Raw genomic sequence first — 13,980 nt, 5'->3', positions numbered from 1 at the left:
AGTGTTTGTGCTCCCCCCCTAGCCTCTGTCAGCTCCTCCCTCTTATGCATATGCATGAGCGGGTGCTTTGTGAGGCAGCCATAGGCTCATCCTCAGAAACGCCCCTATCTGTAAGATTCAAGCAGGGGGAGAATGAGGACGTCCACAGCTCCTCCCCCCTCCGTCCACAGCTCCTCCCCCCTCCCCTGCTCTGTCTACATAGGACCTCACTTATCACCGGGAGGATTCAAGTTTTCATGGGGGAAACACAGAGCAAACCACTGAGCAGGGAGGGGAGGACGTGTGTGTGAGGAGACATATTACACTGCACGGGCTGGTGGTGTATACAGGGAATAAATATCATACTGGAGATGATTCTGTGTGTGAGAGGGGGGGGACTACTGAATGACACATGCTGGGGGTTGTAGTCCCTGTTATGTGTGTGTGTATATGCCAGTGTTTCCCAACCAGGGAATGCTGGGAGTAGTAGTTTTGCAACATCTGGAGGCACCCTGGTTGGGAAACACTGGTGTATGAACTACAACTCCCAGGAGACTACAGAGATACAATAGAGGTGTTGGTGAACTACAACTCCCAGCCAGGAGACTACAGAGATACAATAGAGGTGTTGGTGAACTACAACTCCCAGGAGACTACAGAGATACAATATAGGTGTTGGTGAACTACAACTCCCAGGAGACTACAGAGATACAATATAGGTGTTGGTGAACTACAACTCCCAGGAGGCTACTGAGATACAATAGAGGTGTTGGTGAACTACAACTCCCAGGAGACTACAGAGATACAATATAGGTGTTGGTGAACTACAACTCCCAGGAGACTACAGAGATACAATATAGGTGTTGGTGAACTACAACACCCAGGAGACTACAGAGATACAATAGAGGTGTTGGTGAACTACAACACCCAGGAGACTACAGAGATACAATAGAGGTGTTGGTGAACTACAACTCCCAGGAGACTACAGAGATACAATAGAGGTGTTGGTGAACTACAACTCCCAGCCAGGAGACTACAGAGATACAATAGAGGTGTTGGTGAACTACAACTCCCAGGAGACTACAGAGATACAATAGAGGTGTTGGTGAACTACAACTCCCAGGAGACTACAGAGATACAATATAGGTGTTGGTGAACTACAACACCCAGGAGACTACTGAGATACAATAGAGGTGTTGGTGAACTACAACACCCAGGAGACTACAGAGATACAATAGAGGTGTTGGTGAACTACAACTCCCAGGAGACTACTGAGATACAATAGAGGTGTTGGTGAACTACAACTCCCAGGAGACTACAGAGATACAATACAGGTGTTGGTGAACTACAACTCCCAGGAGACTACAGAGGTACAATAGAGGTGTTGGTGAACTACAACTCCCAGGAGACTACAGAGATACAATAGAGGTGTTGGTGAACTACAACTCCCAGGAGTCTCCTGATACAGTAGAGGTGTTGGTGAACTACAACTCCCAGGAGTCTCCTGATACAGTAGAGGTGTTGGTGAACTACAACTCCTTTATACACTCAAACAGCAGAAAGCTGACAGGGCATGCTTGGATGTATAGTCTTACAACAGCTGGAGTCACCTCTGCAACTCCAAGCATGCACATACAGCAGAAAGCTGACAGGGCATGCTGGGATTTGTAGTCTTGCAACAGCTGGAGGCACCACTGGAATTCCCAGCATGCCCGAACAGCATATAAAATAACTGGGCATGCTTGGAGTTGTAGTTGTGAAAAAGATGGAGGGACCCCTATCAGGACAGTTTTATAGACAAACAATTATGTTTTTTTACCATTTTTCCTTTCACTCTCCAGTGTCCAGTGCTGACACTACAGTGAGCACGGAGGCAGCTGCTTCATCACTGGACAGGAGCAGCATGGGGGAGGGGGAGATGAGCAGAAGGGGAGGGGGAGATGAGCAGAAGGGGAGGGGGAGATGAGCAGAAGGGGAGGGGGAGATGAGCAGAAGGGGAGGGGGAGATGAGCAGAAGGGGAGGGGGAGATGAGCAGAAGGGGAGGGGGAGATGAGCAGAAGGGGAGGGGGAGATGAGCAGAAGGGGAGGGGGAGATGAGCAGAAGGGGAGGGGGAGATGAGCAGAAGGGGAGGGGGAGATGAGCAGAAGGGGAGGGGGAGATGAGCAGAAGGGGAGGGGGAGATGTGGGCGTTACAATATAATAATTTGCTCGGGGGGATAGAACAGGGGGAGGGCAGCAGCTTACAGGAAGTAAGCACAAGGCATGATGGGAGATGTAGTTTTATTTTCACTTCTCCTCCGTAATTCGTGTGCTGATAACGGGAGAAAGACTGGGCCAATTTTGATGGGGGAGACATCGTTGGAAAGGTCTTTCAAAGACCTATTAAATGAGGTAAAAAAAAGTTTTTTTGCCCAGCACTGCAGATGTCCTTTAAATATAATTATCTCTCTTATTTTTTTTTATTTATTTTTTTTTTTCTTTCCCCCAGTTTTTTTTCTGTATGAACTTATCTTAACCCCCTTAAAGGGGTATTCCAGGAAAAAAAAAAGTTTTCATATATCAATTGGCTCCAGAAAGTTAAACAGATTTTTAAATTACTTCTATTAAAAAATCTTAATCCTTTCAGTACTTATGAGCTTCTGAAGTTAAGGTTGTTCTTTTCTAAGTGCTCTCTGATGACTCGTGTCTCGGGAAACGCCCAGTTTAGAAGAGGTTTGCTATGGGGATTTGCTTCTAAACCGGGCGTTTCCCGAGACACCTGTCATCAGAGAGCACCGAGACAGAAAAGAACAACCTTAAAGGGGTATTCCAGGCCAAAACTCTTTTTTATATATATCAACTGGCTCCGGAAAGTTAAACAGATTTGTAAATTACCTCTATTAAAAAATCTTAATCCTTCCAATAGTTATTGGCTTCTGAAGTTGAGTTATTGTTTTCTGCCTAACTGCTTTCTGATGACTCACGTCCCGGGAGCTGTGCAGTTCCTATGGGGATATTCTCCCATCATGCACAGCTCCCGGGACGTGACATCATCATTTAGCAGTTAGACAGAAAACTTTAGAAGCTAATAACTATTGGAAGGATTAAGATTTTTTAATAGAAGTAATTTACAAATCTGTTTAACTTTCTGGAGCCAGTTGAGATATATATATTTTTTTCCTGGATAACCCCTTTAAGGACCAAGCCCATTTTGGCCTTAAAGGGGTACTCCGCTGCTCAGCGTGTGGAACAAACTGTTCCGAATTTTGGAGCCAGCAGCTTGTGACATCATAGCCCGGCCCCCTCACGATGTCACGCCCCGCCCCCTCAATGCAAGTCTATGGGAGGGGGCGTGACGGCCGTCACGCCCCCTCCCATAGACTTGCATTGAGGGGGCGGGGTGTGACATCGTGAGGGGCGTGGCTATGAAGTCCCGAGCTCCCGACTCCTGCATTCGGAACAGTTTGTTCCAAACGCTGAGCAGCGGAGTACCCCTTTAAGGACCAGGCCAATTGAATTTTTGCATTTTCATTTTTTTTCCCCTCGTCTTCTAAAAATCATAACTCTCTCTTATATTTCCATCCACAGACTAGTATGAGGGCTTGTTTTTTGCGTGACCAGTTGTCCTTTGTAATGACATCACTCCTATTTTACCATAAAATGTACGGCGCAACCAAAAAAAATACTATTTGTGTGGGGAAATTGAAAAACACAATTTTGCAAAGTTTGGAAGGTTTTCTTTTCAATTTACATAAAAAATGACGTTTGCTTTTATTCTGTGGGTCAATACCATTAAAATGATGCCCCTTGTTACATACGTTTCTATTATTGTACCGCTTTAAAAAAATCTCAAACTTTTTAACTAAGGCTGGGTTCACATCACGTTTTTGCGGTACTGCTTTCAATCCGTTTTTCTAAAGAAAACCGTATGGCAAAAAAAAACGGATGGAACAGTGTGGGAAAAAGTAAACCGTATGCGTTACAGTGCATACAGTTCCGTCCGTTTTTTATAAGAAAAAAAAAAAAAAGTTTTTAAATTTTACTTTAGGATGCAAATGCGCATGTGCAAAGTAAGAACTATATATGGTTTCCTGTATGGAACCGTATACATGTGCATTTCCCATTGACCTCCATGTTTAAAAAAAACGTATAGGATTGCAGTACGGTTTTTAAACCTGAGACAAAACCGTGGTCAACTACGGTTTTGAGCACGGTAGAAAACCGTATTACAAGCAAACTGTGCATCCGGGTGCATACGGTTTTCAATACGGTTCCATACGTTTTCAATAGAGATGAGCGAACTTGCAGTAAATTCGATTCGTCACAAACTTCTCGGCTCGGCAGTTGATGACTTTTCCTGCATAAATTAGTTCAGCCTTCAGGTGCTCCGGTGGGCTGGAAAAGGTGGATACAGTCCTAGGAGACTCTTTCCTAGGACTGTATCCACCTTTTCCAGCCCACCGGAGCACTGGAAAGCTGAACTAATTTATGCAGGATAAGTCATCAACTGCCGAGCCGAGAAGTTCGTGACGAATCGAATTTATTGTAAGTTCGCTCAGCTCTGGTTTTCAATAATGAAAACGTATACGGGGAAACGTACTTCAAAAACATGGTGTGAACGTTTAAAATCCCTCTATTTTGATAACCTGTAACTTTTTTTAATTTTTCCGTATAAGCGGCGGTATGAGGGCTTATTTTTTGTGCGGTGATCTGTTCTTTTTATTGATACCATTTTTGCATATATAAATCTTTTAATACATTTTTTGGGGAATATGATATGACAAGACCCCTGGTGACAGCCGGAGGCAGATGAGGGGACCACCGTCCGCCATCACAGATGTTTGGATCCCCACAGCAGCGCTGCAGGCGATCCGATCATCCATTTTAGGTGCTGCAGATGCAGTGATCTGTATTGATCACGGCATCTGAGGGGTTAATGGCGGACATTGGCGCGATCGCTGATGTCCGCCATTACCGGCGGGTCCTTGGCTGCTTATAGCAGCTGGGACCTGACGTGCATGATGCGAGCTCCGGTCCGTTGCTCGCGGTCCTGTTCATGACAAAATGAAAACTGGCATAAAGGGGCTAATAGTTGCCACAAATCCTTGGTCACCCTCGCAATTTGAGGTGATAAGGATTTGGGGCAACTATCGATGAAGTGCAGGTAAAATAGAAGACTACCTTGTGAATTAAAGGGGTACTCTGCTGCTCAGCGTTTGGAACAAACTGTTGCGAACGCTGGAGCCAGGAGCTTGTTATATCATAGCCCCGCCCCCTTGTGATGTCACACCCGCCCCTCATGATGTAAAAGCCCCGCCTCCTCAATGCAAGTCTATGAGAGGGGGCATGATGGCCATCACGCCCCTCCCATAGGCTTGCATTTTGGGGAGAGGGGCGTGATGTCATGAGGGGGCGGGGCTATGACGGCACAAGCTCCCGATGCCGGCTCCAGCGTTCGGAGCAGTTTGTTCAGAGTGCAGGTAAAATAGAAGACTACCATATGCTTTAAAGGGGTACTCCGCTGCACAGCGTTTGGAACAAACTGTTCCGAATGCTGGAGTCGGTGCCGGGAGCTCGTGACATCTTAGCCCCACCCCCTCATGACCTCATGCCCCGCCCTCAATGCAAGTCTATGGGAGGGGGCGTGGCATAATCAGGGGGCGGGGCTATGATGTCACAAGCTCCCAGCTCCAGCATTCGGAACAGTTTGTCCCAAACGCTGAGCAGCGAAGTACCCCTTTAAAGGAGAGCTCCAGCCAAAATTAACTTATCCCTTATCCGCAAGCTAGAGGATAAGTAGCTAATTGGGGGGAGGGGGCAGAAGGTCTGACCACTGGGAACCCCCCCCCCCCCCCCATCCCGCGATCTCCAGAACGGGACCCTGACTCTCGGTGATGAGTCTGTATGGTAGACGGCACGCGCTCCATTCATTTCTATGGCAGCGCCGAAGAGACTCGAGTACTCGGGCATCACCGGCGCTCCCATAGAGAGTAATAAAGTGCGTTTTGTATATCAGTCGACGACACGCACTCCTCACTGCACCAGTCCTGTCCTGGAGATCGCAGGGGGTCCCAATGGTCCCACAAATATCTATTGTGGAGAGGAGATAGAGAGGTTGATTTTGGCTGGAGTTCTCCTTTAACTAGAAAAAAGCGAATCAATTCGGCAGTAATCTGATCCGGTTTAAATTTCACAAAAAAAATCTCCAAAGTCTCCTTTGTTTTGTTACTATGCATTTGCTGGGCCGGGAGCAGGGACTCCTATCATTGACAGGAATCCCTGCCCCTGTACATTCTTTGCGTGAGCAGTCACGGGGCAATCGGGGCTCTTCTGATTCGGGTCCAAAACCAATCTGACTGTCGGATTTCACTATTTTGCTCACGTCAGCAGTAACCATGATTTGTAGGAGCCCCCCTTTATGCTGTATTACATGATTTATTGAGAACTAATAATTTTTTTGTTTTCCAACATTTCAGCCGCAAGAGGTGGCGAGACGGACAATGAAAGGTGAGATGCTGGGGATGGGCTAGAAGATCCTGTACAGTGTAAGATCTGGCCTTATATCTCAAGCTTATTAGTAACACCTTTATATATATATCACCAAATATAACACCATTTTATATATATATATATATATATATATATATATATATATATACTAGCTGAGTACCCGGCGGTACCTATATATGGGTATATATACCCAGCTGAGTACCTAATCCTTGTTGGGGAGGGAAATAAACAAAGGAGGAAGCTTTTGACTTCATATCCTGTACTCATATATTGTTGCCATATCCCAGTCCTCCTATCCCAGTCCTCCTATCCCAGTCCTCCTATCCCAGTCCGCCTATCCCAGTCCGCCTATCCCAGTCCGCCTATCCCAGTCCGCCTATCCCAGTCCGCCTATCCCAGTCCGCCTATCCCAGTCCGCCTATCCCAGTCCGCCTATCCCAGTCCGCCTATCCCAGTCCGCCTATCCCAGTCCGCCTATCCCAGTCCGCCTATCCCAGTCCGCCTATCCCAGTCCGCCTATCCCAGTCCGCCTATCCCAGTCCGCCTATCCCCGACCCGTAATATGTGACCAGGTAATGAAATATCTCCAGCCGTACAGAAGTTATGGGGGAACATACATTTCCCATTGATTTGCATGGGACTTTAAACAAAAACCCCGACCCTCACAAATGGGGGTAGTTAAGGGTTAAATTAACTATCCTATATTTTCAGTGGACATATAAGTAACATGTGACCAAGTATTATGGAAATATCTCCAGCCGTTTGGAAGTTATGCAGTAACATATATTTCCCATTGACTTGTATGGGACTTTAAACATAAGCCCCGCCCCTGGCAAATGGGGGCGAGTAAGGGTTAAATCCCCTATCCTATGTTTGTTGGCGACATATAAGTAACATGTGGCCAAGTTTCATGTTAATATCTTTAGAGGTTTGGATGTGATGCTGGAACATACACACATATACATACACACATTGAGTTTTTATATATATATATATATATATATATATATATATATATAGATTTCCAAGGAAAGCAGCACACAGGCAGGGGCAGAGAATAGTCAGTGTCAAAGGCGGCGTGGGTGGGGCAGAAAAGATTTAACGCAGGTCGAGAGAAGAGTAAGGGGGAATAAAAGGCTTAAAGGGGTACTCCACTGTTCAGCGTTTGGAACAAAATGCTCCGAATGCTTAGAGCCGGCGTTGGGAGCTTGTGACGTCATAGCCCCGCCCCTCATGATGTCACACCCCGTCCCCTCAATGCAAGTCTATGGGAGGGGGCGTGACAGCCGTCACGCCCCCTCCCATAGACTTGCATTGAGGGGGCGGGGCGTGACTTCATGAGGGTTATGACGTCACGAGCTCCCGACGCCGGCTCTAAGCATTCGGAGCATTTTGTTCCAAACGCTGAACAGTGGAGTACCCCTTTAATTGTGGGGATAGGGCAGTGAGTAGTGCAGGGACAAAGAGCAGCCTATGACTGCTGGACCTTCAAGAGACTGAGAAAGCTGGGTGACATATATGCGTACCACCCAGCTTTCCCAATCTCCTAAAGAGCTCCAATATGGCTGCTTTACCTGACAGATATTCTCTTCAGTAGACTAAGAAAGCTGGGTGGCTGGCAGTACACAGTGCAGGGCTCGCAGTACTCCCGCAGCTTTTCCAATCTTATGAGATTATCTGTCTGGGGAAGCAGCTATAATAGATAATAAATAAATAAATATATATATAATCTCTCAATTATTTTTCACCTACAACGCCCAGTGCTCAGCTAGTTGCTCAATAATGGATGCTAATCCTCTCCCTACTAATAGGATCAGGCGATACCAGGCGGTGTTTTCCAGACATTTGCAGCCACACAAAAAGATCCTGTTAGTCTTCATTTACGTCACTATTTTCGCATCCATCAAACGTATCGTGGCCTAAAATTGTACGCAAAAAAAAATCGAATACGTCTAAAAATGGTGGTACTTGTTGGTATGGTAGGTCGCACACATTTCCGTCCGTTTTAATTAACGTGAAATGGGATTCGTTTTTATGTTTCTCGATCTTTCTAGACTCCTTCTAACCTACTGTGCATGGGCGGGGGAAAAGAAAAGTGAAAAAAAAGAGGGTGAAAAAAAAAGTGTGGGTCCTAGCACTGCGACCCCGACCGATCAAAAACGTATGACATGTCAGTAGTTGTTTTTATTTTTTATTTTTTCCCAATGACAGGTGCATTTTCATGGGGTAGTCTTGTCATAGATAGAATAGCACATCCAAGTGTCCAGGCAGTGTCATGAATAAGGACCCTAGAGATCTGAAACCCGTCAATACAGCAGCAGCATTTTCCTATAAAGGAGTACTCCACTGGAAAACATTACAGATTTGTAAATTACTTCTATTAAAACATCTTAATCTTTCCAGTACTTATCAGCTGCTGTAAGCTCCACAGGAAGTTATTTTCTTTTTGAATTTCCTTTCTGTCTGACCACAGTTCTCTCTGCTGACATCTCTGTCCGTGTCAGGAACTATCCAGAGCACTAGAGGTTTGCAATGGGGGATTTTCTCCTGCTCCGGACAGTTCCTGACACGGACAGAGGTGTCAGCAGAGAGCACTTTGGACAAGACCAAAACAAAATTCAAAAAGAAAAGAACTTCCTCTGTAGCATACAGCTGCTAATAAGTACTGGATGGGTAAAGATTTTTTAATAGAAGTAATTTACAAATATGTTTTAACTTTCTGGCACCAGTTGATCTAAAAAAAAATAAATAAATAAAGTTTTCCACCGGAGTACCCCTTTAAACTGTTCTTATGAATCGCAGCCCAGACCTGTGTGTTTGAGCTGGATGTTACAGTACCTCCGTGGTCTAAATCAGTGTTTACCAACCAGGGTGCCTCCAGCTGTTGCAAAACTACAACTCCCAGCATGCCCGGACAGCCTTTGGCTGTCCGGGCATGCTGGGGGTTGTAGTTTTGCAACATCCGCAGGACTACAATTTGTTGCTCGTGGTTTCTTAACTTTTTTTTCATCTTTTCTAGTTGGGGCTTCGTACACCCGCGTCTGCTGAGCGCGCCGGAGTTATGCCACCATGCTGCTGACGTCTGGGTCACTCTCACAAACTTTCTAAGGAACCTTAAAGTCTTTAAATCCGAAAATCCTGGAAAGGTAAAATTCCTTTTTTTAGATGATCATTGTGATGAAATGAACCTAACAATTTTTGCTCAAATTGTCTCCGTTTTTTTTTATCCCTGTTTCGCTTCTGTTCTTGAGGGCTGTAAACGGATTAAAAACTGTTTAATAAAAAATCCCATTCATGTCAATGGGATTTTTTTTTTTTTTTTTTTTACAATCCGTTTGCACCCGTCTGCGCTCGTTTCCGTATTTTTGACTGCAGAACAAACGTTATCTTCCGTCAAAAAAAAATGAAGAAAAAACGGATACAGTAAATTTAACATTGAAGTCTATGGAAAACAGATGATCCTTTAATTTCATCCTTACGTCCTGTTTTTTTCAATCGGTTTTTGATCCGTTTTTACTTATTTATTTATTTTTTGTTTATTAACTGAACAATAACGGATCCAAACAGATAAGAACCGTTTGCATCCGTTATTGTCCTTTTTTTTTTTGTTTGTTTTTTTGACGGGAGAAGGACTGGTCTAGATGGCCGTTTGAATGCAGCCTTAAAAAAAACAACTTTATGTAAGTCTGCGTTCACACGGCCGTCTAGACCTGTCTCATTCTTCTCCCGTCAAAAAACGGATGTAAACGGATGTTAACTGTTTGGATCCGTTTGGATCCGTCATTGTTCAGTTAATAAACAAACAAAAAACATTTTTTTTTTTGTTCTGAGCATGCTCAGAAGTAAAAACGGATCAAAAAACGTATTGAAAAAAACTGATGCAAACGGATGACATTAAAGGCTTTTCTATTTTCCATAGACTTCAATGTCAAATTTACTGTATCCGTTTTTACTTCCGTTTTTTTGACGGGAGAAAAAAATACTGCATGCACAGTCTTTTCTCCCGTAAAAAAAAAAAAAAAAAATTAAATGAGCGCAGACGGGTGCAAACGGATGTGAAAGGATTGTAAAAAAATAAAATAAAAAATCCCATTGACATCAATGGGATAATTTTACAACCCATTTAAAAGCAGCAACAACGGAACCTAAACGGGGGGGGGGGAAAAAACGGGGACAGACGGCTGTGTGAACGCAACCTAAAGAGTTTTTCTCTGTCGGGGTCTCAGTGCTGAAACCTCAACCGATCAGGAACGATCTTTGTCTCGCTGCTCTCTTAGAAGTCTATGGAGCAGTGAGGCAAAGATTGCTACGAGCCAGGAGTGAATAGAAATGCCACACACTTCTCCCTCCTGGTTCTCCTGATCAGTGGAGGTCTTGGCACTGAGACCCTGACCAATCAAAACTTTTGACATGTCCCCGTGACACGTCAAAAGTTTTTTTTCTTAGTGACGTTGCCTATTTAAATTGTCACTTCCACTTAAAAAATGTTTTTAACTTGAGACATGTGAAAAGTTTTCATTGGTCGGGGTCTCGGTGCTGAGACCCCCAACAATTAGGAAAGTGAGCAGGAAGAAATGCAGTCCGCTTCATGGCTTAAAGTGATCTCCATCTTGTGGCCCCGTTATAAGTCAGTGAGGCTGTCCAGATAAGCTGGGCGGAGATCAATGTGACCCGTGGAATGAAGCACGCTACCGAGCGTTTCTCCCTGCTCGTTCTCCTGATTGGTGGTGGTCTCAGCAATCAAGTCTTTTGACATGTCTTCAATCAGAAGAACAAGCGGGGAGAAACGCCCAGTAGCGTGCTTCACTCCCTGGCTCCACCAATCTGATCTGAACAGCCCCATAAACCCATAATGGGGCCGTGAGATGGAGATTGCAGGAAGCGTAGTGCATGTCCCTTCGTTGATTCCTCTATTTGGTGTGGGTCTTGGCACTGAGACCCCGACCAATCAAAACTTGTGACCAGTCAAGTTGTTTTTTTAAATGACAGGTGCATTTTTATGGGGTAGTGTCGTCAGAGACATTATAGCCCATCCACATGTCCAGGCAGGGTCATGAATAAGGACCCCAGAGGTCTGAAAGCTGTCGACACATTGAGCTGGATGTTATAGTACATCCATGGTCTGAATCAGTGTTGCCCAACCAGTGTGCCTCCAGCTGCTGCAAAACTACAACTCCCAGCATGCCCGGATAGCCAAAGGCCCGTCTGCATCCTCCAGGGAATCCACACTGTCCCTGAAAAGTAAGTCAAGGCTTCCTTCTCATCTCCTCCCTTAGTGCAGTGATCTTCAAAGTGCAAACCCCCAGCTGTTGCAAAACTACAACTCCCAGCATGCCCAGATAGCCAAAGGCCTGTCTGCATCTTCCAGAGAATCCTCACTGTCCCTGGAAAGTAAATCAAGGCTTCCTTCTCACCTCCTCCCTTAGTGCAGTGATCTTCAAACTGCAATCCCCCCAGCTGTTGCAAAACTACAACTCCCAGCATGCCCAGACAGCCTTTGGCTGTCCGGGCATGCTGGGAGTTGTAGTTTTGCAACAACTGGAGGCAAGGTAGGTGGGCAACACTGGTCTAGATAGTTTAAATACGTTTTATGCTACTACGTCACATGTTGACCTACACATTGCACAACCATGTTTCCACGTCTTTTGCAGTTCTGTCTGCTGATCTGCGGATTCCTCACGTTCCTGATTGTCCTGGGCGGATATATCCCTGGTCTGGTTCTCTCCTATCTGCTGTGTGAGTCCATCTTTTCAGTTTTCCCTGTTTACACTACCACTTTGCACCAAAGGCAATATGGGGGGGTGTGGGGGGGGGGGGGGGGGTGAAGTGCCGTTCTTCGGGAATGGTCAGATATGCTGGGAATTTTCTGCAGCGGAAAAGCTGCAGCATTTCCACATCAGAATCTGAACAAGATTCATTTAGGTTTTGTTGTGGGTTTGCAGGTTCGGAATATACAGGGTGAGGGGGGGAGGGGGAAGGTAGTATTAAAATAAATAAATATGCAGTTGCTGATTTTGCTCCAGATCTGCAGCAAAAAACGCTTTGCTGCAGATTTATTATTTTGTTTATTAATTTTTACTTCCCACTGGTGAAAATTCACAATATGTGTCCTAATCACACTATGGAATCTGCACCCAGAGATATTCTGTCTAGGTCCGTGTGGACATGCACCGTCACCATTGATGGCAATGCCGTCTGCACAAAACTCCACCAAAAGAACTTTTGTTTATTTTTTGTTCGCCAGGTCCTGTGTAATGAAGAAAACTGTGTCCCTGTAGTGGAATGTGACCCTCAGCACAGGGACTCACTCTTCTGCTTTACAGCCATCTCTCTCCCTAACCCCTAATCCTAATTCTAACCCCTATTCCTAATCCTAACCCCTATTCCTAATCCTTATCCCTTACCCCTAATCCGAAACCCCTTACCCTAATTCTATTCCCTAACCCTTACGCCTAATCCGAACCCCATTACCCTCATCTTAACCCTTTACCCTAATCCCTTACCCTAATTCTAAACCCTTGCCCTAATCCTAACCCCTATTCCTAATCCTAACCACTAACCCCTCACCCTAATCCTAACCCCTATTCCTTATCCTAACCCTTTACTCTAATCTTAATCCATTACCCTAATACTAAACCCTTACCCCTAATCCTAAACCCTTACACTTATCCTAACCCCTTACTCTAATCCTATTCCTAATCCCTTACCCTAATCCTAATCACTAACCCTTACCCCTAATCTGAACCCTTTGCCCTGATCTTTATCCCTAATCCGAACCACTTACCCTAATCCTTACCATTTCCGATAACCCTAATCCTTACCCTAATCCTTACCCTAATCCTTACCCTAATCCTTACCCTAATCCTTACCCTAATCCTTACCCTAATCCTTACCCTAATCCTTACCCTATTCCTAACCCCTAACAGTTCAGGTCACATTCAGCTGCGGGTCACAGTTTTTTTTTTCACTTCACCAGAATGAAAATTTTGCAGTGAGAACAGGTGAATAGAAATCCCATTCATACCAATGTTAAATGTAGAGAACCCCCTCCCCGGCCTCCACTCCGTGATCTCCAGTAAGGAGCCCTGACTCCTCCCCACTGCATGGAGCGGAGGGTTACCATGTGCTCCGAGCATTTGTCATCACGGCCAGAAATCCACCATGTTGCGCTGTGGTGCGGTGATGGTGAATGGGGTCGTGATGAATTACTTGCTTGTTACTTACCTTGTTCACTTACCTGAGATGAAGTATGCACGATCAGCACCGCATGGCGATTATTGGCCATGTGACCAGTGTGTGGCCCTAACGGAACAGTCTTGTGGGCTGTAATGAGACTATGGTAGGGTCGCCAGCTGGTCATGTTACGTAGGTTCGGGGCCTAACATGTAACTTCAGACCAGAAAGCAGACCGGCCATTTTCTGTAATACCGATACGTAATTGGTCGTCACAGACTGTAAGGAAATCTCTTTGCTTTGTTTATTTATTTATTTATTGCACTGTTTCCCAACC

At 45.2% G+C, this 13,980-nt stretch overlaps 1 protein-coding gene across 1 annotated transcript in view; it reads left to right on the top strand.

The window, feature by feature from the left end:
* RETREG3 (reticulophagy regulator family member 3) overlaps positions 1-13,980 on the top strand; it is a 34,287-nt gene that overhangs the window by 19,779 nt on the left and 528 nt on the right. The window contains exons 3-5 of the mRNA XM_056548955.1: positions 6,437-6,467; positions 9,490-9,616; positions 12,122-12,258. Of these exons, the coding sequence (XP_056404930.1) occupies positions 6,437-6,467; positions 9,490-9,616; positions 12,122-12,258 (295 nt within the window). The remainder of the gene's footprint in view (positions 1-6,436; positions 6,468-9,489; positions 9,617-12,121; positions 12,259-13,980) is intronic.

This window comes from Hyla sarda, chromosome 12, assembly GCF_029499605.1.
Source record: "Hyla sarda isolate aHylSar1 chromosome 12, aHylSar1.hap1, whole genome shotgun sequence".
Classification (NCBI taxonomy): Eukaryota; Metazoa; Chordata; class Amphibia; order Anura; family Hylidae; genus Hyla; species Hyla sarda.
The sequence above is the reverse complement of the archived record's forward strand: the minus strand, read 5'-3'. Positions and strand labels throughout refer to the sequence as shown.